Source organism: Branchiostoma floridae, chromosome 6 (assembly GCF_000003815.2).
Source record: "Branchiostoma floridae strain S238N-H82 chromosome 6, Bfl_VNyyK, whole genome shotgun sequence".
NCBI classification, from domain to species: domain Eukaryota; kingdom Metazoa; phylum Chordata; class Leptocardii; order Amphioxiformes; family Branchiostomatidae; genus Branchiostoma; species Branchiostoma floridae.
Genome location: NC_049984.1, coordinates 7555766 through 7582245, shown reverse-complemented (window position 1 = coordinate 7582245; position 26480 = coordinate 7555766). Strand labels below are relative to the sequence as shown.

The 26480-nt window shown below is 41.1% G+C and overlaps 2 protein-coding genes across 19 annotated transcripts in view; one reads left to right on the top strand and one right to left on the bottom strand.

The window, feature by feature from the left end:
• Nucleotides 1-7410, top strand: part of LOC118417970 (RING finger and SPRY domain-containing protein 1-like) — a 14586-nt gene extending 7176 nt beyond the window's left edge. For both annotated transcript variants that reach the window (XM_035823755.1, XM_035823754.1), the window contains exons 5-15: nucleotides 270-396; nucleotides 510-568; nucleotides 870-936; nucleotides 1277-1408; nucleotides 1681-1796; nucleotides 2163-2306; nucleotides 2777-2888; nucleotides 3219-3321; nucleotides 3817-3969; nucleotides 4450-4554; nucleotides 5040-7410. In XM_035823755.1, the coding sequence (XP_035679648.1) occupies nucleotides 270-396; nucleotides 510-568; nucleotides 870-936; nucleotides 1277-1408; nucleotides 1681-1796; nucleotides 2163-2306; nucleotides 2777-2888; nucleotides 3219-3321; nucleotides 3817-3969; nucleotides 4450-4554; nucleotides 5040-5124 (1203 nt within the window). In that variant the 3' untranslated portion in view covers nucleotides 5125-7410. The remainder of the gene's footprint in view (nucleotides 1-269; nucleotides 397-509; nucleotides 569-869; nucleotides 937-1276; nucleotides 1409-1680; nucleotides 1797-2162; nucleotides 2307-2776; nucleotides 2889-3218; nucleotides 3322-3816; nucleotides 3970-4449; nucleotides 4555-5039) is intronic.
• Nucleotides 7411-7954: 544 nt separating this feature from the next.
• LOC118417968 (protein CBFA2T1-like) overlaps nucleotides 7955-26480 on the bottom strand; it is a 181432-nt gene continuing 162906 nt past the window's right edge. For 11 of the 17 annotated variants that reach the window (XM_035823747.1, XM_035823748.1, XM_035823742.1 and 8 more), the window contains 10 exons: nucleotides 20901-21121; nucleotides 19707-19796; nucleotides 15470-15648; nucleotides 14772-15053; nucleotides 14259-14412; nucleotides 13716-13929; nucleotides 13184-13240; nucleotides 12621-12802; nucleotides 11518-11640; nucleotides 7955-11033 (listed from right to left, as the gene is read on the bottom strand). In XM_035823747.1, coding sequence (XP_035679640.1) covers nucleotides 10875-11033; nucleotides 11518-11640; nucleotides 12621-12802; nucleotides 13184-13240; nucleotides 13716-13929; nucleotides 14259-14412; nucleotides 14772-15053; nucleotides 15470-15648; nucleotides 19707-19796; nucleotides 20901-21121 — 1661 coding nt within the window. In that variant the 3' untranslated portion in view covers nucleotides 7955-10874. Of the gene's footprint in view, nucleotides 11034-11517; nucleotides 11641-12620; nucleotides 12803-13183; nucleotides 13241-13715; nucleotides 13930-14258; nucleotides 14413-14771; nucleotides 15054-15469; nucleotides 15649-19706; nucleotides 19797-20900; nucleotides 21122-26320; nucleotides 26451-26480 lie in introns of those variants that run through there. The other 6 variants (XM_035823752.1, XM_035823743.1, XM_035823737.1 and 3 more) reach the window with 6 other exon arrangements.

The window sequence follows — 26480 nt, the reverse complement described above, 5'->3', positions numbered from 1 at the left end:
ATTTTATGGAATGTAATCTTCGGCACATTTAAGTGGCATCTATAATGTCATTGCCCATGTCAAGGACCAATAAAGCTGAATCTGAATCTGAACTTCCCACACACAGCCAGAAACAATATCCCTGTTTTAGGTGAACCTCCCTTCCCAGAGATACCCTGTAGATGTAAACACTATTTTCCAATATGTAAAATTATGTAAACCAACTACATTCTCTAATACTATGTCATGTGTTTATATCTGGATTTTTTTATTACTTTCCACATTTGTAGGAGTCCATACTGAAGTTGTCATCCAGCCTGAGTCTGTGCAAAAGGATATCCAGAATGGGCCTGCAGCATCCAGCCAGACACAGGAACATAGCAGCTGTATTGGGCTGTATAGCTGAGAAACTGGCAGGTAGGGGCCCCACCTTGCAACTGTTGTTGGTATTGCAGCTTTTGATAAAGTGTGATTTGGAAGCCTGACAGAGTTGAGTTTTCTTGAGCCTCATGTTGTTTATTTTTCTGCAGGTCCAAATAGTGTTAGCCTTCTGACGGAGGGAAACCTGGAATACCTTCTAGCAAACCTGGTATGTAGTACTGTAACTCTTGGAATTTTCGTTTTGGTTTTATGCATTTTTCACGGTGACTGCTTCACCACAACTTGATTGTACAGTATGTGACTATATTACTGTTGCAAACTTTAACCATTGCGAACACTCAATTTTCTCCTTACTGCAGGATTAAATTGCCACAAACTTAGGATCATTTACAGGAAATAGATTAACAACTATTGTGAGAGTACGAAGTTCAACTTTTTTGGACAATATAATGTTTCTTGTAAGTCAGAAATGCAAACTGACATTGGTTTCTCTTTTCTTACCTCTACAGGACCCTCAGTGTCATCCTGCAGTCATCCTACACTCCATAATAGCATTAGAAAAGTTTTCACAGACAAGTAAGTCATTTTTTTATGTCAATGACTTCCCCTGGAACTTATTTTTACCATAATGTTTACCATTGTAGTGACAGGATTATTCTTAGTTTACAAAATGGCAACTTTGGACTCATCAAAAGTATCGCAAAAATATGACATCTGTAGCCATGTTAGCAAAGTGTTGAAGACCAGGGCAACTGCATTAAGCATGGAACAATGACAATAGTTTCCCATGTACAATGCCAGAACTTTGCGAGCTGAATTAACTCCTTAGACTCCTTTATGAATTAAAAACTTGAATGTTGAAAAGAGTACCATGTAAATGTCCCAAGTATGCAAATGATGTTTTTCTCTCCTCCAGGTGAAAACAAAGCAACCATAGCAAAAGCAGGTGTGACGAGTCACCTGGTGATCCTGGAGAAATGGGTCAACGACCCCAAGTTCCTGAGGAGACAAGTGGGCTTCTGTGCACAGTGGTGCCTGGACAACCTCTGTAAGACACCTGTCAATCACTCTCTGTTGACCAATCACATTCATGTCTGTGGTTTCAGCTGTTCTAAAATAAATGATGTATTAGTCTTTGGGGGTAATTATTTACAATGTATTCAAAATCCATGTAACAAAATTTCCTTGTTGTTGTAGCAATGTTTTTCTGAAGGCATGTTGTTGATATGCTCAAAATCAAATTTCAAATGTATGGTACTGTACGTACTTTTGAAACAATGTGACAATATCCCTGCATTTTTATCATTGCCGTGTATGCAGTTTTGAAGGATGGGAGGACACTTACATATGAGAGTGCAGACTTAAAAGGCATCAACGTACTACTGAACAGTAATGACACCAGCGAATATCTCAAAATTTCACCACACGGTTTGGAGGTAAGAACACGGAAGGATACTCGTTTTAATTAAAGCCTAGTAGTAGTAGTAGTAATAGTAGTAATAGCAGCAGCAGCAGTAGTAGTAGTAGTAGTAGTAGTAGTAGTAGTAGTATCCTGTATTTGATTGTACTGCTGCATCTGTCCCTGACACTGAAAATGCTTTATGTTCTGGTGTCAGTTGCTCATTTGATGCTTTGGTAATAGGACGTAAGCATCTGTAAGTCTGTTATCTATGTAGATATAGGACATTCAGGAAATCTCACACTATTTATCATAAAACAATTGTAACTTTGGTGGTATAGATGAAAAGACAAACTGCACATTGCCTACATTTTGATGTTGACTGTCATTTTCTAAACACCAGGCCAGAAGTGACGCCTCGTCCTTTGAGAGTGTACGCTGTACGTTCTGCGTGGATGCGGGGATCTGGTACTACGAGGTGTTGGTCGTCACCGCGGGAGTCATGCAGATCGGCTGGGCAACCAAGGACAGCAAGTTCCTCAACCATGTAAGGAATGGGGACGTTGAGATATCTTTATTGACACAACAAAAGCACTGCCACTTTCATAAGGTCTACTACAATTTTACATATTACCAAACAAACATTGCCAATGTACAATAGTCTGAAAGGCACTTCTTCTGTAAGCCTTAATGATCTAAAACCAATCCGTAAGTCTTTGTACGATTTTTGCCTTGTGTGACCTACAGATAGTACCGGGGTGGCTACGGATGTATGGTCTATTACTTGTTTGCAGTTGCAGAATTGTGAAATGTAACAGACAGAACTTGTAAATGAATTGATCATTTGTATTTCCCACATTCAGACATTAAATTGCAATTTGAAAGAGCTGTTCAATAAGAACTGCATGAAAATGATAAACAAGATGCTAATTTTTGGTACCCATGATGTGGGTTTGATTTGTAAGTTTGTTATGTGTTAATATACTTAGTAAAAACTCGTTTGTGTGTAAATTTCAGGAAGGATACGGTATTGGTGATGATGAGTTTTCCTGCGCGTATGACGGCTGCAGGCAACTCATCTGGTACAGCGCCAAATCCCGTCCTCACGCTCACGAAGCCTGGAAGGAAGGTCTGTTCAAGGGCCGTTTTTTTCAGGATCCATGCTTAAAATTTTTACACAATACTATGCTGTCACTTAATTTTGTCATCGTAATACAGCCATGAAATGTCATGGAGGTTATATTTTAAAAAGCGTTTGTGGGTTTGTCTGTGTATTGGTAAATAAGAAGAATGGCTAGATGAATTTGTTTTATATTTGGTGTGCTAGTAGGGTGTGACAAAAACTGGACATGTCGAGATATTTTGGCTATTTTTCTGCTGTGTTACTTTCCTATCACTACTATGCAGGTTTCACAGAGGAGTGAACATAGTTTATTGATACCAACTTTGATTCTTCCAGGTGATGTGTTAGGATTCTTGCTAGATTTGGACAACAAACAGATCATTTTCTCACTCAATGGGAACAACCTACCTCCAGAGAGGGATGTCTTCAGATCAGCCAGGTGGGTGCAATGCAAACTCATTCTGCAAGGGAGTGCTTGTTAATAGATCATGTAACTGTTAGAGTATTACAGATCTTTCTCAGTTTAGTATGCATGCTTGTGGTAGAACGTGGCATGAACATGGGGGCTCAAGCTGAATACACGTTGTTTTTTGTTTGTGTGTGAATCTTTCCCAAGAAGGGCTAAAGGCCAGTTAACAGTAACTTGTCTTCATTTTCCCCAAAAATGACTACTTCAGTTTGTGAAAACTGAAAAACTCACCCCTGAAACATGTGAACACAGCAACCACTGGACACCTGAGGCAGACTGCCTGGCATTGAATAGGGTCTGTAGTGCATGCACCTATGTGTGGCCCAGGACTTAGAAGCATCTAGATGAGCGCCCAATGCATCTTCTGATCAGGGAGGTTGACCCCCTTGTTCTGATGTATGGGCAACTTTAGCCTCTACATTGTAGCTTTAGACTGCCTTGCATTGAGCAGAGTCTGTATTTCAGGTCGGGTTTCTTTGCTGCTGCCAGCTTCATGTCCTTCCAGCAGTGCATCTTCAACTTCGGGGCGGAAGACTTCAGGTATCCGCCGCCTGTCAACTTCAGCAAGTTCAATGACCATGCCGAGCTGTCCAGCGAGGACAAGGTCATCTTACCAAGGTTGGAGTGATATCTGGTCATATCATTTTTGTGTCTATCAGGGCTGTCTCCAGTACCCATCCTTCTATCCCAGGACGGAAATTTGCTCTGGAAATTTCCCCCCCTCTGTAAAAAATTGGTACTTCAAGCCATGAAATCAATAAGACAAGGTCATCTTACCAAGGTCGGCGCGATATCTGGTCATGTTTGCGTCTATTTATCAGGGCTGTCTCTAGGACCCGTCCTTTCATCCTAGCACGGAAATTTGCTTGTTAGGACGGACAAAAATTTCACACTATCTGTCAAAAAAAGATAGATTTACAACTTACAAGATGGGCTCTTAACAATAAGTGGGAAAGAAAAAAAACAAAGCAAGAGACTGCCTTGCTAGCAATGCAGTAAGCTGTGGAAAGTCAGAGTTGAAGTTGTAGAGTTGACTGTGCGAGTCTGAATTGCTACATGCCTGTAATATTAACCAGTCGCATCTGTTCCGTCCTGTAGGCACAAGAAGCTGGCCCTGCTCCGAGAGCTGAGCTTCAAGGAGAACTGCTGCAATCTCTGCTTCGACAACCAGGCGGACACAGAACTCAGGCCATGTGGGCACAGGTAGGGACGGGTGCAGTACCCAAAACATTCAGCAGGGGTCAGGATTGACTTAATCAGTGGCCAAAGTCTCTATCTTACACACTTTTAGTTACTTTTCAAGTTTAAGTTTGCATAAACTTGATTTCACATTGGGAGGGGGGAAGGAGGTGCCACATTCATAGTACAAAATGTAGGGACATGCACAGACAACAAATGTTTGCAGCGTGATGATTTTGCGATAGTCCACTGTGCAAGTCATGAAACCACTGCGAATATTTCAGTTTCTACAGAAGTATATCAACCCCAGAATGCTCTTATTTTGCTGCCAATAGTTGAAGAAAGGCCTTGTTTTCGTAGTTGTTTAAGTTTTTGCAGAAATAATCTTTTCTGTTGAAACTTTGCACATATTACCAAAATGTTAGTATCTAATTTGCATAAATGGGAAGCTTTGTCAACTGATATTTGTCACTTGTATTCTAATCAGTGACTTTTTCTCTGTTCACCAGGGATCTATGTATGACCTGTGCGATCCAGATCGAGTCATGCCCGATCTGCCGGGAACCAATCCAGCAGAGGGTAGAGGTCACATAGCAAAGTCCACACTGAACTGCCCAATGCATCTCAATCCAGTGCCTGCAAAGATTATTATTGATTTACAGAATTGCTGACTTTATCTGAATGAGCGTATGCCTGTTTTCTTTGCACATGTCTTGCATGTATGCATGTCCAGTGTATTTTTTATGCTGACTGACACTGTTGAACTGGATATCATGTTTGTATTTTCCATCACCTTTTATAGCAATGTAACTATGATGTTTGTAGACTTAGTAGATGATCATCTTTTTAAAAGGTTTTGCTCTCTGCAGGGAACAGCTACAATTGCAGATTGTTTGATTTTCACTCATCATGCATACTGTTCTCTTTAAAACCTTAAAACACTGATAATGTTCTGAAGGTAAACAAGAATACATACTTTATGCGTAATGGTACCATATTGACTAAAACAATCCTTCACACTTGAAGAGTGTCTGTTTGGATACAAACTCTTAGGAAAACTTCACCGAAATTCCAGCCTGTTGTCAATAGTATGTAAGTAGTAAGGTACATGTGTCATTTGTGTACCATAATGTGTTTATCGCTCATATCTGTGTATCAGTTTTTAGCAATGTTTGTATAGTTCAACAATAGCAACTATGTTCTGTTACAATACACAAGGTCATTTGCAAAATTGGTACATCTTCTCTCACTTTTTGTTCATGGTCCCTTTAGTACATGTACATGTATAAGGTGTCATTAAATGACTGAGTAGCAAGGCTAATACACAAGAGATGGAGAGGTCACAGGTTTGATTTGGTGGGCAGGCATGCTCCCCCAGGAAAATTTTGAAAACTAGACTGTCTGAAATGCCATTTCCTTTATTTTCAGGGGCAAATTTTGTCAGTAGACTCAGCTTATTTCAATTAATATCTTTACATGCCAATTTTTGTCCGACCCACAGGATGGAGTGGGCAAAATTTTTGACCGTCCACAGCAGCAAAATTCTGTCAAAGGACGGAAGCTGGCTAGAACCCTGCTCCACACAGTTGTAAAATGTGTACCTGACCGTAGAGTTTTGAAGTAGAAGGCAGTAGGATCTAGGAGGAGAGTTATGGGCTCCAGCTTCCAATACCGTGCCCTAGACATGATGAATAACAACTCACTGCCTACACAAATGTATATTGGCTCCTTGCTATGGGACCTTTACTACTACCTACATCTGTATAACTTTCCCCCTTCTGAGGTAGCTAAATAAGTTTCTATTGGTTACATCAGCATGAAGAAGGATAAATCTATTATTTTAAAGACTCCAGTTCCATGTAATGTACATTTAGTGCAATACGATACATTGTAAGTCAGAACATGTCGTATTCATGCCTTTCATTTAACAGACCACTTTATGTAAAGATGCCAGAATATCTCATATGTTTTATATTATGTATTATTGCAGAGTTTATCAGTAACAGGTAAAGCACCTTTCGCTGCTGAAGCACTGAAGACTGTTTTGGCGTTGCACTGCGGGCTTCAAAACATCTGAGAATCTGCTATGAAATCTAGAACTGAAAACATTGAAACAAAAGATTGAGCAGAATACATAAACATTGTAGCTCCATACCCATTGTCACGTACATGTATTTTATGCCTATTTTGACAGGTTTTCAGAAGATTTTGACTGTACCTTTCTGTTTTACTTTAAGCAAGCAATAATGTGATTCAACAGCAAGAACAAAGGTTCTGCAGCTTTCTTCATGTATGTCTGTATTTACATGCAAAAACACCTTATGCAAACAAATACTTCTCTAACAAAAGCTTGGATAGGATCTGGTGGCTGCCATGCAGACATCCCAACCAATGAAACATGGTAAGGGTAGGAAGAATTCAGAGAAAATTGTTAAATATCAATCTGCTATCCTTGGCATAACGTTACCCTTTTGTACTGCACTCTATGGTGTGTATTGTGATAGTGAACAGTTTGGGGGTTCTTAAAACAGAGATTACCTTGTTATACTGTTACAGCTACAATCCTGATGAAAATTTTGAAGCTCATGTATACACATTGTTACTGAATGAGATTGCTGAGAATATTACATGTAATTCCAGATTGTCAAAATTTTTAGCTGCCACTTGGCACTATTCATCTAATACCCAGTAATGGACACTATATTGTTCTACGGCCAAGTTTGTATGCTGCTGCTACCCTGCCTACAAATATATGCATGACAGAAATGTCCCAGCTCTGAGTATACAAAAACATACTGTAATAACAGCTGTACATAGCAACCTTCCACTGTGTACAGTCTATGGGTTTTCTGTAAATAAAAAAGAATTTACTGCACTTGAGACAGTAGCCTATGGAATGAACTTTATTGGACAACAAATTATTTAAGTTTTAATGTTTTTGAACAACTAGAGGAAAATGCTTCAGTGTCAGACGGAGCCGACACTGTACATGAAAGAAAACAGTCTAGTGTGGTGTTCGGGGGTAGGTGTGTTAACCTGTGTGGATGGCGTTCAGCACCAAGGACAGGCGTGTTTAACTATTTGTGTGGATGGTGTTTAGGCTTTAGCTCCATGTTTCATCGAATCCGTGGAGTGTTCAGCACCAAGGACAGGTGTGTTTGCCTATATGTGTATGCTGTTAAGCAACAGGTGTGTTTATGGTATTCAGCACCAAGGACAGGTGTATTTAGCTGGTTTGTGCTAGCAGTTAGCTGGGAGAGTTGTTTTTACCTTCAGATGTCTGCTAAGAAATGAAAGACATTTGTACTAAAAACATTCACAGCATCTATAGCTTGGTGGTCTATACGTTGCTCCTTATCACACATACACACAAGCTTTTTTTAAGTCCAGAGTTAGAAAAAGTCCACTAGCCCACAACTACTGGTTGCTTTCATGCTGTTTTATTGAAAAATAACAATAATTACATACATCGTGACATTTACATGTACAGCTTCATGACTACATCTCCAACTACTACGGATACACAGGCTCTTTTTACCTTATGTGCTTGTGCAATTGTACAGAAATTTGGCAATGTTTTCTCTTCACTTCTATTATATATTATACACATACACATACAAAGTTGGAAATGCTCCTTTATGGTCAAGTGACTGGGAGGGAACAGTAAGCGAGGCGAAAAAACGTTTCTCTTGATATCAAACAAGTGTGATTTCAGATCTCCAACACAAACTAGCACTGTCTTGAGTATGTATGGAAATGTAATATGAAATACACACTACATGTACTCACGCCAATGACTAAATGGTGATTCTGTGTGAGGAAATGTTTTAGGACAGACCATTTTTTGTCTGCATACTGTATTGCTGCCTACACTGTAGAAAGATCTGGTAAACCACTGGACCAGCAGTAATCAACCAACACTACCACTAGCACAGCTTCTACGACACTAAACAAAGTTTCGCGATTTTTCTACTACTCAATTTTGTTCCCGTCAAAACCATTCCTCCTCCCTAGTCGAGAACTGACGACATCGACGTCTGCTACTTTTTTTAACTCCACTGGGAATTATGTCATATAAAGGCAGCTCTTTGTAAAATTTTTAGTATCAACAATGGATATCTGGCAACAGTTCAACAGTTCCTGATTAGCACAGCTACTTGTACGACATCTTTGACAGGACTTGGTTCAATCACACAGAGCCTTGTATGTAGTCTGTGATGAAGAGAGAACAACAGAGATCCATAGAGTATGATATCTATAGACAGAAGCAGGAGAACTCTTTCCACAAGCACTCACGAGCACATGTATCACATCCAATGGCAGAAACTATCAACATAGTGTCACACTTGGCAAGTCATAACCTTTAAACTCTGACCCTTCTACACAGTGGACACAAACTCTCTTGAGTCAAAGGTCATGTATAAGTCTCATTACACTACCAGAACCAGGTGGCCGCTCAATTCTTTGTCGGTCCAACCTATCCTACTTGTGCTGGAACAGTGGAACTTTTCCATAATTATCTGTACCACGTCTGCTACTACAGTACATCTTGCACGATGCAGAGACATCGAATTCAGTTTTAAAGGGTGAAAATCAGTCAGTAAAATCTGTACATCCTGAAACGCCTTTAGCCGTGCAACTGCAAGAATTAGTCACAATAATTTCCTATGTCTCAGTCGACAAAGTAACACCATAGACAACTGCAACATACATCTGAACACAATACATGTTCACAAAGAAGGAGATTTCATCATCCTAAAACATATTACACTTGAGCATTGATTCCAATGATGTCAGTATTAAGTACATACTGGTGTTAGCGGTACACTCAACTAACGACTCTTATGTTATTGCAGAGACCACAATCATTAAACCTCACACATTGCCATCTTAACCCTCCAAGCACCGGAGAAACTGTTAAATATATATTACTCTTCTGCAGTAGACACAAATAAAGAAAATAGTTGTAATATATGTACATACAGTGGGATAAATAAGTATTATGTACTTCGCTCAACACTAGGTTTGAGCTTGTTGTGCCCTAAGAATACACAGTTTACATTTATACAGGGGGTGCTTTCCACAAAGTTTGGTCCAGTGAATGGTTAACAGCACCAAAATAACACTATTATCGGGTAAGTTTTAAGTCAAAAGTACTGTGACAAATAGGCCATATGAAACAAGGTGCCAAGATGAGAAGAACACAGTACTTTTAGCGCATTCCCACAGAAATTCTGTCAAAGCATTCTGAACTAGGTGGTGCCGTGAACATACTCTTTTGAAGGTACACTTACAGACAAACGAACTCGTATGTGCAGAGCAACCTTATTCTAGTAGTTCTTTATCTCAAGACATGATATTGTTGAGATCACAACAATCGATACTGCACTTGACAATGACTTCTTAAGACTTCTTTATCTAAAATATCAGGTGACTGTTGAAAACTATAGCCAGTGAGATATACTGTAGCCTGTGAGAAGAATGCTTGTCTATATACGGCAGACATTGATAGAATGTGGCTGGCAATTTTTTATGAGAAACTAAGGATTGTCATCGCTACTACAACTCTAGCTTGTGTCATGTGAGCTGTGCAACTGCCACACACAACAGAAATGGGACCAAGTGGAGGGTTTAGTCATCTCAGCCCACACTGCCTTCAGTTCTTTCTTCTCTGCTCTCTTTTGGTTGGACAAGAGTACAGAAATTCTGCATGCTGACCAAGGAATTTTCCTGAAAATGTGCATGAATAAGGTCCAAATAGGACGTCAAACAAGCTTTGCTGGTGACGATGTCTGGCATTACCCACTGGCCTTTTCTCTTCTCTTCTTGGGAAAACTCAACTCCATCTATACACATTTTCAGTAACTTCACAAGTGTACGAGACTGCTCAAAACTGGTTGTTTTTTACTTGAAACAACCAACTCCAAGAAAAAAAATCGCATGGAGTGGTCTGCACTGTTAGATCTCCTTTTCTGCTTTGGCCGACCTATGCACTAACCAGCTATCATGATACTTTGGAGAACAGTCTTCAGACACAGGGGTACTGTAATGTACAACGTGGTCACATACAGCACAGGACAACTTGCACTTAGGCTTCCATTTCTAAACCCTGTGTCAAACCCTGCACTGGCTATAGCTTAGCAGTTCAAATGGACACATCTCAAGCAATCCCTGATATACATGAATATAACACGAGGTTGGCAATACTAGTAGAAGTCTGTTCATTAGAACACTTTCTCTTTTTTTACTACAACAGTTGAGTGTAGATGTAGAAGTCTGTCCCTTAGTAGTATCCTATATCTCTGTATGAATACATAACATTGAATGTTCTTCCATAAGCAGGCCTAGCGGGCCTCTGCTTTCTCCACGGGAGAACCTGATCGCGACGTTGTGGTGGTGACGGACTTGACGGACTCCACGGGACTAGCGACAGTTGGCGGAGTGGTAGCGGAAGTGGTTGCAGCGGCTGCGTCGGTACCAGCTGCAGCTTGCTGCTGCAGTGCCTACGTTGGAGAGATAGGGGGCATTGCTGTCAGTCATTGCACAACAACAATGGAAAGCCAGAGAAAGTTTGTAATAAGCTTGTTATCTTCAAGCAGATCCTACAGTGCCATAAAATAGTATCATAAATCTTGTCAAGGAGTGTAGAAGGCCATTTGTTTCTAGAATAACTGAAATGGTTTTCAATGGTTTTCTATTCAGTCATATGACCTTGCAGGTATAAGACAACCTGACTTGTGTCCTTATTACGATTGGTTTACAACATATTCCACATAAAGCCATCCAATCCATCGACTGCTTCAAAACTAGCTCATTGCACACTTAAAATCTATTCACTTTACATATTTATTTGTGCGTTTTCCAGATTCATGCAATAGCTAAGTCATTACTGTTAAATTGTCTTGTACAGTCTGATTGCACAATACAGGAAAGACTTTCTGAGCCTTCTTTACGCGTACATGGCAAGGGTTGCAGGGCGTGGCGTACCTGTGTCCCGCAGATGCGGTGGTGGTTCTCCCAGTCCTTGTGCTGGCAGAAGGAGCCGCAGTAACGGGCGACATTGCACCCGCTGCACGTCTCGCTCGCCTTGCGGCCGCAGTTCCAGCAATTCTGTGTATGGGGAGAGGCACGCCTTCTTTAGATATATCCAAATGGTAGAAAGATACAAGGAGGAGGAAATGCCTTCCTTAGATATATCCAAACAGCAGAGAGACAGGAAAAGGAAAATACCACAAAGATAAAGGAGAAATTGTCTTCCTTAGATATACAAAAACAACAGAAAGATAGGAAAAGGAAAGATACTCCTAAATACCACAAAGATAGAGAAATTGTCTTCTTTAGATATACAAAAACAGCAGCTAGACTCCTTATCACCACAAAGAGAAATTATCTTCTTTAGATATACCCAAACAGCAAAAAGATAGAAAGAGAAAGATACTTCCAAAACACCACAAAGATACACCATATACAAAAACAGCAGAAAGATAGGAAAAAGAAAAGCTTAGTTTAGATACTCCTTAACATAGAAGGAGAAATTATCTTTAGATATACTTTAACACCATATAGATAGAAAAAGGTAAAGCCATATTCTAAAAGGCTTCTTTCCTAAAACACAACAGTAGCCACCGTCAAATAATACATTAAGAAATTTCAGACCCTTGATTAGACTTTAAATAGTAGTTATTAGTATGAAGCTCTCCTTTAGGGTTAGTTGCAAACCACACCAATTGTGAACTGTCACAAGAAACAGAGCTCTGCACCAAAGAAAAAAGCTACCAATGAGGTATGTAACTGAAGTCAGAGCTCTACACATTGATCAATGCTACAAGTTTGGACACAGATGTAAGCACTATTTCCTCCAGGCCCTACATAATCATTTGTTTCTTCTTGTTTCAGAAAGTTTTCTTCGGAATGACACAGATTTTGGATGTTACTACAGTTGCTATGGTTTGTAGAAAGGAAACAAATGAAAAACAGGAATGTTGTTCGTTGGGTGGTTTTAGCGGCCGTGGGACGGATGGAGACATTTCATGCTACATCGACATTTTCTCATGTTGCCATCAGTGTAGAGCGCTGGAACTCCACGTTACCTCACTGGAGCTTTCCTGCTGTTGGTTGGCTTCGTCCTGTGCCTGACGACGAGCGTCCGCCACAGCACGTTCCATCTTGGCCCGCTCGGCCGCCACAAGCTCACTTGCCTTCTGTTCTGCCGCCGCCACAGCCTTCTGGAGCTCGATCACAGCCTGGCGTTTCACCTCGTTCACAGCTTCTTCTGCAGAACACAAGGGAGACAGTCGGACACCCGCCTCGTGCCTGGTACAGAAGCTAGCTTCGGAGGGCCACAGAATGTACACACTCCAATCTTTACACACGGTTTCCTTTCAACAACCCAATTATGACTATCCAACCCTCTGTAAACCCACTAGGACACACCCAAAAGCTAGCTGAACAACCTTGGGATTGTTAGTTGTAATTGTGCAGTTGAAAGGGAACTCCGAGCACACACAACTTTAATCTGTTCTTAAGCTGACAGTTAGCAGTTTGAGACTTCAGAGGTTTCTTCAAGTTTTCTTAAATCGTCAAGGCTACATCCCGCTACCCTCCAAGCTAGCTTACAGTATTTTCTTTTAAGACTGGAATTAAAAACGCTTACCTGGTCGAGGTCTATTGTAGAAGGGAAAGGTCCTGGCCATTTGAGCTTGGTACATTTCTGAAAAGAGGCCAAATTTCACTATCTATAACTCTTGACATACAAGCTCTTAGCTAGAAAGAAAATGGGAGACACACAAGTGCAGGTACATACAATAATCCAAGTGCTTTCAAATACCAAACTACCAGCCTCATTAAGGTAGTTTTTTTTAATGACCAGATAAGGAGCAAACATGAGTTAATAACATAGGCTGGTACCAGAGCTAGCTGTTACTCGGATGAATCAAACAATATTTTGGTGCATTTTGACAAGCTTCTCTGCAAGGTTGTGAGCGACTTTGCACTTAAGTTGTTGCAAGAACTAATCTTGATTCATTTAATGTCAGTAGTGTTAGTACAATGTGCAAGTTTTATTGTTGTCATAATTATTCATTGTAGAGGACACATTTCTTTTGTGAGGAAGGTTTGTGTGTTAAGAGAATGACACTTGCAATAGTGGCCAGACGAAAAACTGCCAGAGCACAAAATGTACCAACCTGCTCTTCTTTTGACCTCGCTGACCCTGTCCTCAGTCTGACGAATGGTGTGCGCCATCATCTCGCCAGCACGTTTCTTCATCTCGTGGTCCGCTCCCTCGGCACATCGCCGCGACCACATCAGCATCTCCTCCCGTTCCTGGACGGATCGATGTCGCAAGGACGCGATGGCTCTCAACGTCTTGTCCACCATCCCGGCCACGCAGTGTAGCATCTGAAAGAGCAGACAATGGTCAGCTGTCATGGCTATTAAAAATGTTATTCTCTGCAAAACAAATCTTTTAAAAGTTCAAGGACTGACGCTTTATTTTAGAACTTGTAGTTTGAAGCATACCAAGCAGAATGTAATAATTCTTTCGAGGATTTGATGAAATTTGAGAGTGTGTATATCATAATCTGTTTAATTTTCACGTTAACAAGCCTGATGATTTGGCCTTCAGGTAAGAGGAAGAAATAAACCTTTCTACTAGTGCTACTTCTACTACTACTTATTCTGTCCAACACTAATATATATAACTTCTGAAACAATAAATGGCAAAGTACCTGTTCCACATGTTTCCACTCGTCCTCCCACGACCCGTTGGGATGGTGCGAGTCGTACATCCGGTGGCTGCCCCGCTCGTACTCTCTCGGGTCGTACGGGAGGCGGGGGTGCACGGGGTAACGTCCCTCAAAGTGCTCCCTGTCGTGGTCTCTGCTGAAAGCACACACACATGAATCAGCTATAGTCAACCAAAATCTGGACATGACACCTGTAAAGCTTTGGTGAAAGGTTCCAGAAACTCTAAACAAAGACAGTTGTTTTGGGTGTTCTTACATTGAGAAAAGAGACTGATGCACATGGCAGACTGATGCGCATTGCAGAAGAAAAGTGGATCCTGCGAAAAGAACTCTGTAACAAACCTGAGTAAGCTTACAGATGTGCCCAGTGTGGCAGAGACTGTCATTCTCGTATAGGACTGTTTAGCCACTGTTCATGCTGTAGGGCTGATATCGATTAGGATTTTTTTACCTATGGTCAATATTGACCAAAAGGAGGCCATATATAAATCTTACTTGGATTGTTGGCCTGATCCGGATCCAGATCTGATGTCCCGGGGATCCCGTGGGTCCCGATGATCCCGTGACTCCCTGGGGTGGTGCGGCATGTCCCTCATGTACCCCTCCCCCTGGTGGTGGGGCGGGGGGAGGGGGTGGTGCCCATGCAGGGTGGGGTGGGGGGCGCTGGTGCCCGGAGAAACGCGGTGCTGGCCAGGGCTGACCGTGCAGTGTCGTTTGGCAGGGTGGCGGGGGTCGTCCATCGGTTCCACGCCGTTCTCTTTTGGTCTGTAGGAATGGCTGATATAGCATCACAGTGTCCTTTGTAAGTACTCGTACATGTACCGGTCAATACCAAGCACAATACTGTCATGGAAAACTTGGGAAATATCAGCAACAAGTCTTATTGCTTTACTAGAATGAACAAAATATGTGTAACACAGTGGAAGACATGACAGAAGATATGTTACCATTGTGATGAGTTCACAGTAAGAAGTCTAGGAAAACTATTAAGTTGAATACACTTACACTGTAGTAGAATACAATTCTTGTGTTTGGCGGAAACACACGCACACACACATATGCAATGTAACGGTTATCTGTCAACTATTCTTTTGTAGCGACCTGTACATAACCCAGTGGTTTCATACATTTGTACATAGAACAAAAAGGTCTGCATACATAATGATATAAAATCTCCAGATTCTGAGGCTCACCTGTCGGGGGTTCTTCTCTTGCCGTTCTCGTTGACATCCATGATGATGTCTGAGGAGTCGACGGGGGAGGTGTCTGTGTTGAGAAGGATGTGCTCGTTCTGACTGAGGTACTGCGCTGGCGTCTGCTTGGCCATGCGGGCACAGTGGAGAAGTTCTCGCTGGAGAAGTGGTAGGTTAGCCTGCGGAGAAATGGAACAGAAATCATGACTCATCAGCATATAACTCTCAAAAACATCTCCTTTTCTAGAGTTGCAGTACAGGTTCAATGTCAAAAACATACTTTGAAAATGTGTCTATCACTAGCACCAATTATTTTTGGAAACAACAGAATGGGTGAAGCAGATAAGAATAAACCCCTGCCAGAATGGCCTGGGGTATATTCCAACTAGCCTGGATGCCAGACCCCAGCCCACAAAAATATCCATGTGGCCACACGAGAGATTGGGCAAGGGTCTGGTATCCAGGCTATATTCCAGCCTGTTACACCTGTATTGTTGCTTTCAAATACAACTCTTGTACTTCTTTTGGAAGGTGAATACACACCTAGGACTAACTGTTTCTGCTAAAACACAGAACACCATATTCAACAAAAAGGTTCCCAAAATGTAATCAACAGAGTTGTTGATCACAATCTGTCCTTGTTGTCCTCCAACTTGAAGTCCAAATCTCTTGGGGGAGGGGTTCTCAGAACTGGTGTGTTTCTCATTACCTGCGGCAGCCAGTAATCCACAACAACAGACAGGCTGCCATGGCAGGTTGGGAGGAAACCAGTTCCATGTGGCCTGGATGTCTACTGATACCCAGTAAACATTTTACTGGACACTTCTACATATTAAACTACAGTATTAAAACCCAGGCGAATTTTATCATCAACAACTGATATTTTTCTGCAGTTAAAAAATAGTTGCCTTTTGACTTTTCAATTTAAGCTTTTGGGAAAAAGACTTTTATCAAGAAACCTTGTTGAAATAAAAGTCAACTGTTAAATGGTTACTATCTAATTGAATTTGGTCATTCAAAAATAAAATTGTAAACAAAAATCAGGTGTTCCGAAAACTGTGGACAACATATTTTGAAGTCTGGTCTCTTTCTTTCTCTGATTCCTGGTGAACTGAATCCATAAGTAAAGGTCACACCTTAAAGTTAAATAGGAGAAATCACAAGAAATGCTTTAGACCTGGCTACTTGACAGACAGCAACACATGCAGCAGGGTAGAAACAGTTGTTCCTTTGATCTGAGCTACTATTTCCACTTCCAATATCACAAATTCCTGCATTCTACACTAAAGATAACCTTCTACTCCTCTCTGTTACCTTTGTTATCAAGATTCCAGTTTCACAGCTTTATACATACATGTGTGGTGACATCTTTAATAACAGGGATACAACCTCATTGACTAACTGTTATAAATAGATTCTAGCCATTACAACGTTTATACCAAACAATCATCCCAAAATTGAACTGTTTCGTTTAGCACATCTGTTTCCAGTGTACACATGATACTTATCCAGGACTGTGTTTTCTCTAAGCACTTCACTGAACACTTATAAATCTGAACTGTAACTAGGATGGGGTAATTGTTGCCATGTCTGGTGCAGTTAATACCTTGTCTTAAATAGTAAAGTTGTAGCTGAACCAGCTAATACAAAAACAACAACAAAAAACCTTCCCAGTTTCCAAGTTCCAAGAGGCAACTGTGGGACATACATATACATGTATGTCCTGAGAATTATGATCTGTAGCCTAGATACCAGCCTGCTTCGAGGCCAACGAGTTAGACCATGATAAACACCTGCACAACAGATATTATTGAGACTGGACTGCATGGGGCCTGGATTCCAGGCTATCTAAACTGTGCATCTGTACCTGCATCATCAATTGACCCTAATAAAGATTTCTGTGATATTAAGAATGTGTCACCTCCTACCTACATGTATCTACTGTCCCCACTCAGGTCACAGATCGAGCCCAGTCCACCTCCACAAGTCTGTGTACTGTATCCCCTGGCCATGCACTACTCACTCTTGCCTGCACCTTGACTACACCACTGCTGTAAGGAACGGTCTTGTGCCAATTTGTCCCAGCTGGCTTGGATTTCCCACCCACCCCTGCCCCTCCTGCCACTTACTTCCTTCAGCAGACAGGGTCCTGCCCTTGGCTCTGACCCAATCATCCCTGATTGCTTCCAGATAATCCTACAGAGGAGGGACAGAGGGCTCCAGAGGGACCCTCCAGCAAAACACCCAGCATTCCACTACATTTCCTGGATGTGTTTTCTTCCTCCGTTCCTTGTACTAGGAACCTTGTGTAGGTTTTTGTATGGAAGCAATTTAGGGCTGTCAGACTAAAGTAGAAAGCATGACTGACTATGGTGACAGATGTATGGGTAGCTAAACCATTAAAAATGTAACACTAGCAGCATCCCACCCACACACATGGGATACAGATGTATGTAGAAGGAGGGGGGGGGGGGGCTTCAGATTCATCCATACTTCTCAACAACCACAGAATCAACTTTATCCCGATTTACATTGTACCTCCTTTTCTTTACTATGGTCTGCGAGATATCCTTTACCACCTCTGCTACAGTACAGGACTTAACTGTTAGATAGCAAAATATATGTTAAACAGCCTGATCATTACTCATAACTTGGGTACCTACTGGCTGGCAAAATAAACCTGATTATTATTATTATTATATGTAATTTCTAATGTATTATTTTTCAATGGCTACTTTTCAGAGTGTACATGATTTGAGGGAAGGTTGCCCATCAAAGACAGTTCAATCCTTGCTGTCAGTGCCCCCCTCCCCATCCTCTTCTCTCCCAAGGTTGTTGGCTAATGACTTCCAGCTCCTCATAATAAACACCCTGGCCCTGCTAATGAGCTGGTCCTGACGTCTGCCTGGGGAGGTCAGGGTAGCCAAGCCTACAGGACCTCATGATTTACTGTAAATGTATTTAAGTTTGCAAAGATTTACTTCAGCTGGTGGTAGCGCTTGCTTTTCGAGGTGGTTTTAATTTCGCGGTGCACCATGCACTGAAGTCTCTTACTGCCATGGAAAAATGTTTGCGGTGAAGCGGCCACCACGAAAAACGTAAACATTAAACCGCCGCAAAAGTTTCTGCATTTACAGTAGTTGGAAGGCACCAGGGTATGCTGAAGAAAAGTACAGTACAAAGCTGACTAGCTCTCTTCAGAAAAGTTATACTGGCAACTGGTCTGACTTCTTGACTCTTGGCTGACTTCTTGTAACTTAAACGTCTTTTGAATGTAGCTCCACTTAATAATTTCTTTCTGCTATCACCATATTACGATGATATGGTTCATATAATGATATGTACAGCTTTTGTGACATAGCATATAGAAATCAACTAAACACTAATAACACTTGTCAAAATGTCTGACCATACAGGATATACAAGCCATGCCTGGTTATCATTTGTATCTGACAAGCCCTTCTACACATCCAAATAAACAATCCTCTCTACTGAGATTGTCTCCATCCATCACAGAGAGACACACTAGTTAACCTGAGGTTTGCAATAAGGGGTAGATGAGCCCCCCTGTGAAGATCTGTCCCTACCAGATTTACCATGGAAGGATAAGTTATCCCCTGGCTTATAGACCTTTCAGAGACAATTTTGACACTACACAACTTTTCAAGCCTAGCCTGGGTACCATCCATATTCTACCAGGGCTTCTTACACTCGCTACCTCTAAAAAATAATTTTTTTTTAGGAAAGTGAGTGTAAGGAGCCTCGGTAGAAATAGGATGGTACCCAGGCTATTTCAAGCCTTCAACTGAAAGTGCTTTACCACTCATGTGGCTGTCTGCCAGACTGAGGGTGGAGTTGACCCCCAGGTATCCCAAGCTTCCCATCAACTTGATCAAGGGACTTTTCTTACAAAAACTTACATGATCGAAAATGCTGGGAGGTCACCAGATAAACTAATATATTCAGTTCTTGGCATAACAAGCTTGACAGAAACTCTTGAGAAAGAGTTGCAACATTTTTTTTTACAAATCCCTGGACTTTCAAAGTTGGCAGTGGCTCTGGAAAGTTGGTTTTAGACTGATTAAAACATTCTTGGCTACATCTCAGCACATCTGGAACCTTCTATGCCCCTCCTCCCATGCAATGTCATGGTCATGGCCATCAAAGGCTTTTGAAGAAAAGTGCAAAACAACACACTAAAACGACATACACGGAGCAAACCGTCACTCCTACTCACCTTTAGGAAAGGGATGACAAAAGGTCTGAGAGGGAAGTTTGTGGCCTCCTGCAACTTCTGGTGAAACTCCTCAATAGACAGCTGGGAATTCTGAAAAGTCAGGAGAAAATGTGTTAACGACTGACAAAACAACTTCAACTTCTTGCTACTACTTATATAGATGTCTAAATATAAATGATATAGGTAGTACCGTACTAGCTCTTTTGGCAGGCTATGAATTCTTGCTTACAACCATTGGTTGCAGTACAAATTTGTAGCTTACTACCACATAAATGGTTACAACTAGACAGAATGAGAGCCAGTAGCAAGTTTGAGTCTGTACCCTTTAGAAAGGAGGTGCAAGACCAGGACCTTCCTCCCTTACCTGATCATCCCACATCAGTGAAACATCAGTGGGAGGAACATAGGGTTGGCAACCACTGGTCTTTCTCCTGCCCCTGACTAATCATGCACACCTGTATCAGAAGAGTCCCCTAACCCTCCCAACACTGTCTCTTTGTGTCACTTAATTTACAACAGAAGTTTTCCAGACAGCCCCGATCCCCAGTAGAGTTAAGCTGTTTAGCATCATATGCCATCTCAGGACCTTATCTTGCAGCTGATTTCATGCATCAGCGGGGAATGGTCTGTTATCTCTGCTCTTATGGCATGTAGGAGATGGAGAATGATGAATCCTCTCTGAAGTTCTCATCTTTTGGCTACTATAAAGTACTCCTCAGTTCAAAGGTGAAATACTGTAATACATTGGGTACCTTGCTGTTTAGACTACAGGCCAGTCTTGATTTTACAGCTGCTTTAGATTTATTCAATTTTACAATATTCTTTAATACAAAAGATCCTATGTTTTGCCTTCATTAATAAATGTAAAAACGCAAGATAAGAATTTAAGCAGTATAGTATGCCCCAAAAAAGGATGATATAGTCAATTTGTATATGTTGTCAATCAGGCATCCTCTAAATACAATTTCATATACAAGTGATGGCAATTGTGAAAATATAGAATATGGTGGATGGTTAACTAGTCATACTCTCCAAGCAGAGGTTAGGCTCTGGCTGTTTTTATCGGGCTTTCTATTTTGCACTGTTTTTTTTTATGTCTTGCAGCCGCCCGAAAAAAATGCCTGAAAAAACCTAAAAGCCTGAGCCTAACCTCTGCTTGGAGATTAATCTAGTCAGTGAAGTGTAGAAACTTACCACCAGTCCCATGACCAGTCCTCGCACTCTCTCCCCGATCTCCGGCGATATGTCGGAGCCGAACTGCTGCAGCGTGGTGAGGAAGCGCTTCAGCTTGCTGAGCTGTCGCGCCCCGCAGGCCGGCGGGAGCTGCTGCTGCGACGAGGACGTGCTCACGCCGTTGGGCGGGGAGGGCGCTCCGTTCACGCTGCTCGGGGAGTGCATCCCGTTCACTGGGGGAGCTGGAGAACAATCAGAACACAATGGCGTCAAGGTCAAGCCAAAAGTGTTCCAAAGTCAGAACACAACAGCATCCAGGTCAATCTAAAGTATTCCAAAGTTAGAACACAACTGCGTCAAGGTCAAGTCCAAAGTATTCCGAAGTCTTTCTCCTATCTCCTAAGTCAACACATGGCATTCTTGACATGTTTTCCTAAGTGTCACCCACTAAAGGTCAAAGAGTTTTCCAAAGTTCAAGGTGACAAGCACCTTTCTCTTCAAGGTCAATTGTTCCAAATTGGTCTGCTATATCCGACTGTACGACTTAAAACAGTACTTGAGGCTAACTGAATCAAGAACAATAAAACCTTTTTATTGAGTAACCTTGTACAGCTTGGAAACATTCCCATCTGGAATTAGTAAGGACTTCCCCATGTCCAAAGCACAAGGGTAGCCCTGAGACTTTCCCTCTGGAGCCAGTATGGGGCGCGACATGGCTCCTACAGTGAGCTGGACAAAAGTATGCTTTCAAGTTTTCACCAGTTCAACACTCCTGGTGATGGGAAATTGGAAAAATAAACCTAGCGGAGCAAAACATGTGGCCACAAGATAGGAAAACACATTGGAAACAGATGGTGAAAAGTGGCTGGGAAGCTTTGACCTAGAGAAGTCTTCTGATTATGACCTTGTGCAAACACAGAAAATGACCCCCACAAAATGGCAAAGGTATTTAGCAAGTTCATTGGGAGACTGTCTGTGCTAATGATATCTACATGTCTGACAGGCAAGAGCACAACTGAAGATGGAGCCAAACCAGGACCTGTCCCTTCAACATTCACGCAGGAGGGAAATTTGGCTTCTTGGGACAAAAATTTTACCCCTTCGTCCAAACATTTGTGATGAAAATGTATTTTATAATCTTAAAATTATCACATTAACAACAAAAATCAAAATTGACTCCCAAACCAATGAATGGACTGGGAAAAAATCTAAAGCTCCAGCACTGGCCTAACTAAGCATGTAGTACCCCCTGTGACATGTAGGAATTCGAGGTAGCTTCCAAGATTCAGGAATTGGATCACCCAATCACACAAAATATCTTTGCCAACAAACTTCATCAGTAAATGCTATGTTTTGTCTACTGATGATCTAGGTCTTCCAATAAGAAGAAATCTTAGATGACAATTTATATGCAAACAGGTCACTAACCACACAAAGTGTCCCAGCCTTCCCAGAGACAAGTGATTAGACAAGGTCTGTCTACACAGTGACAACAGCACATCTCAAAACCTCATCCACAACATGTGTTCTACTGCCCACATCTGTTACAACTCTGCCTCACAATATGTTTGTCTGACAATCCCCTGCCTTCTGTCGATCAATACTGGATTCATCATACTGTGGTGCAGACACAGCTCTTTCACACCTCTGTCCAATACTGGTTATTGAGCAATCTTGTCCTGTCCATGTGACGACTGTTGGGGTGGGTACCTACAATATGGTATGTGCGACAGCAGGTTGTAACATGTGTGTGTGCTTTGACACCAGCTGTCCCTTCTTGTGACATAGAGTTGACATGAAGTGTTATCATATCAAACTGCTGTAGGAAAAATGATTTAGTTCAACCAACATTTGGCCAAAGGAAATACTGTCAACAAGGGGGGGGGTGTCTTATTAATGTAAATTATACTCAGGCGACCAAATTTTGCATAATTGCCATTCTTGCTTTTCGCGTAATAAGTGAGTGGTACATGTAGGCCTTACTTATGATAGCTGTACGAAGGTATGTTTTGTTCTTAATTTGCATGTCTCCTATAGACAACTATTAGAAACAACGACCTTTCTCTTTTCAGATGATTTATTACAAAAACATAACACCATTAACCTCCAAGGACAACACAGCATAGAAATAACACCATAGATGAAACTTGTGGTGAGGTCAGTTGTGACAGCTGTCTGCTATGTCCCTTTGCATTAGGCTGGGAAACAGACTTGTTTTATATAGATGGATTCATCTCCAAATATCTCACTTTGTTGGTAGGAAAGTGAACTGGTAGACAGAAGCCAAACAAGGCTAGGTTTCAAACTTATACCTTTGTGAAATATGATATTGACAGCTTGTAGATATAAAACAATGTCTTAAACAACTATTTCATTACTAACACCAAGGAGGTTAATATCGTTATATGTTTGCTAATACATTGTTAGGTTTTCTTTAGGCTGATTACATTTTTAGATGACATTTTCTGTGTAATGAATACTGGAAACCACGAATACCATCCATCACTACTGAACAGGGCTGTCAAGTGCATCACTGTTTGTCATCTATGCTCAACACATCTGTTCTTTGAAAGGTCTAATATAAAAGCATATGCCTCAAGTGATTCACAAATACATATAGACCATGAGGCAGTGGCGACAGCTTTCTAAGAGATCATTAATAAGCTGACATATGTTTTTGGAGTTTTGTATGTAACATCTATTATCATAATACCGGTACGTTTACGATGATTTCTCTAGCCATACTGATTTGACAAATTGTCAACGCATCATTTTCTCCAGTTACATGTTGCTGTTATAGGTTACCCTTGCCACTTCTTCTGTGAAACTTTTCTGCCACTCTTGTCCTGCTAAAAGCGTAATATTGTAATTGTAACACGCCGCGGAATTGCCCGGCGAACGGGCGCGTGGTTGGGAGGGGGTAAAAAATACCGGTAGGAAGAAACACGGCACAATTAACTGCCGCTATGTACATTTATACATCCTCTGATATTCCTTCCTTTTCTGTCAGTAAATGCATAAAACATAAACCTGCATGAGCATACAAAATGTCATGAGAAAACGGACGTATACTGTCAAGAATTTTCATTTAACTTCTGTCCGTCACAACCGCTATGACGTAACACTTCACTGCTAGCGTAGATATAAAAATGGCGGGAAAATGGCTGCGTACGTTCAATTTTGCCCATTCAGTCGCAGATCCTGGCTATTATGCAACGGTTCTTCACACTTTTACATTAGTTGTAGGTCACCAACAGAAATTCAAGATTGTTGTTGAATCATGTTCGTCTTGTGCCGTGAGCATGTGTAATTATGATCTATGAATTTGGCAATGAATGTGACAGTGTGTTCGTCCCACGACGAGCTGCCTACCCCGAAAAAGATACTGAAAACTTTTGGACTTGTTGTCTTCGAATGCATTGTTATCAATGCTTTGTAAATGATGTAGTGGACACCTAGATGTCTGAAGTGTGCACAGCTCAGAAATAACTATTGTTGCAGGTGTAGATCGCTTTAAGTTCCAGTATTTTTAATCTACCGGTGTAAGTCTTACTACCGGTATTATGCCAATGCATGTTAATTGATGCACAGCAGCAAGCAATGACATTGCAAAGCTACACATACAAAAATGTGTACAGCAAAAAGTCCTGGAGATAAGACAGGGTCAATTATACTCAATAGGGAAAATATGTACTACAAAGACAGGAAGAACATCGGGAAAATGATAAAGTTGTGAAGGGATTATTATGGGCTAATGGATTGAAGCTAAAATAGGGATGGTAAGAGCGGTGGAGCAAGCAAGCCAATGCATGCAGTGCAGGTAATTTTTCATAGAGGGAGTTTTGTTGCAAATACACTCACTGTCAACTGTTAGCATTGGCAAGGTTAGAAACAGATTCTATCTTCCGCAGGCTGTGGATAACAGGGAAAGGCTTTTCAAACTACCAACCAATGACCTTCCTAGAAGCATTTCTGGACACTGTCCAAGTCTCTCTAAGGTACAAGGCCATACAGAGTATCAAGGTCGGGGTTATACATTTACTAGTTCTTTGTTCATTATGATAGATCTTTGAGAGCTTTGAAAATTTGAAACTTTGAATTAGAAATACTAGCATTAAAACTGGAAAAAAGGACTGAAGCACAGGTTTGCAGACCATAGCCTTCAACTGGCACTTGGACCATCCCATCTAAGTCGTCAATGAGAAAATTTTGAGAATGGGACCCTAGACCAAATATGGCTTAAGATTTATAAAAATTGTCTATAAAAAGATTACATGTCCTGTTGGAGATGTAAAACTTATTCCACCCTAAATGCTAATGTGAAATTTTTGTGCTATCTTTGGTTACAAGATCTGTACAAAGGTTTTGTACTGTACATCCCAGCTCTTGATACACTATGAGTACCAAATCTCATACACTCAATCAATCTCATACAAAGGAGCTTGTTTTATTGCTTGTACTCTTGATGTAGAGAAGCACATCTGGTTTGAGGTTCCCAACCAGAGGGAGGGGTGACACACCCAGCACCTTGAGCTGAGGCGCAAAACTTTTCCAGATCTCCGAGCAAGTGGCAGACAAAATGTCGCCAGTGCTGGCAGGGTACCACCGCCATGTTTATGATACACAAACCAGATGTGAAGATCTCTCCGCAAATATAACCAAACTCCAGATACTTGGCAAATTCTTCTGTGGGAGTGTTTGTAGTGAAAGACCTTGTAATAAAAAACAATTTTTTTCCCAGACAAATCTGTGTTTTCAAACATTTCTCCCCCATATCCTTGCATGGAGAAAATGATGCCAGGTAGTCATTCTTCAATATCGGCATGGAAATAACACAAAACCCAGTGTAATACACCACAACATGTTTAATACTAAAATTTTTACATTGAATTTCTATTTGCCTTTAACATAATGATAATTTACAGGACTAGTTTTTTTTCTTAAAATGTATACTTATATTCCTGTTCGGGGTTCTGATCTTTATATGCACTAATCCAACAGACAAAACTTTGATAGCAAAAAACACCACAAGGAGTGTTTCTCACCCCCTTTCTAAATACATGTATACATCATTGTTAATGTCGGATAGTCTTCATCTTATTTGAGAGAGCTACCATTCTAAAGTGGTAGTTGCATATTTCCTTCTTACACTGTCAATGCTCTTCTGAATGAACAGGTGCATTTCCCTCCATCTTCTTAAATACAGGTGTACATAATCATGATATTATACTATCCTAGCAAAGGAAAAAAAGGAACTCAACTGGCCTAATTCTCCATACTGTACAATCATACACTGTATATAAAATGATTGAATTTTAAGCTTGTTCTTTCCAGAGATACAAATTTGTACGACAATCCAGGATGTTGACTATCATGTTATCCAGACTGTGGAAAAAATGAAGACGTCATAATTATAATGAAAAACAGTCCGAGCAACATACCAGAGACCTGTGAGCTGGACCAGATGGCAGAGTCAGGAGAATCTCGGGCTGTAGGCATCCTGACCAGAGGCTGGGAAAGCATGCCCTGTCACTGGGACCAACCAACCAACACTGTAAACCTTTAGGGTAGGTAAGGCTATGTAATACAGCAGTGCTGCCG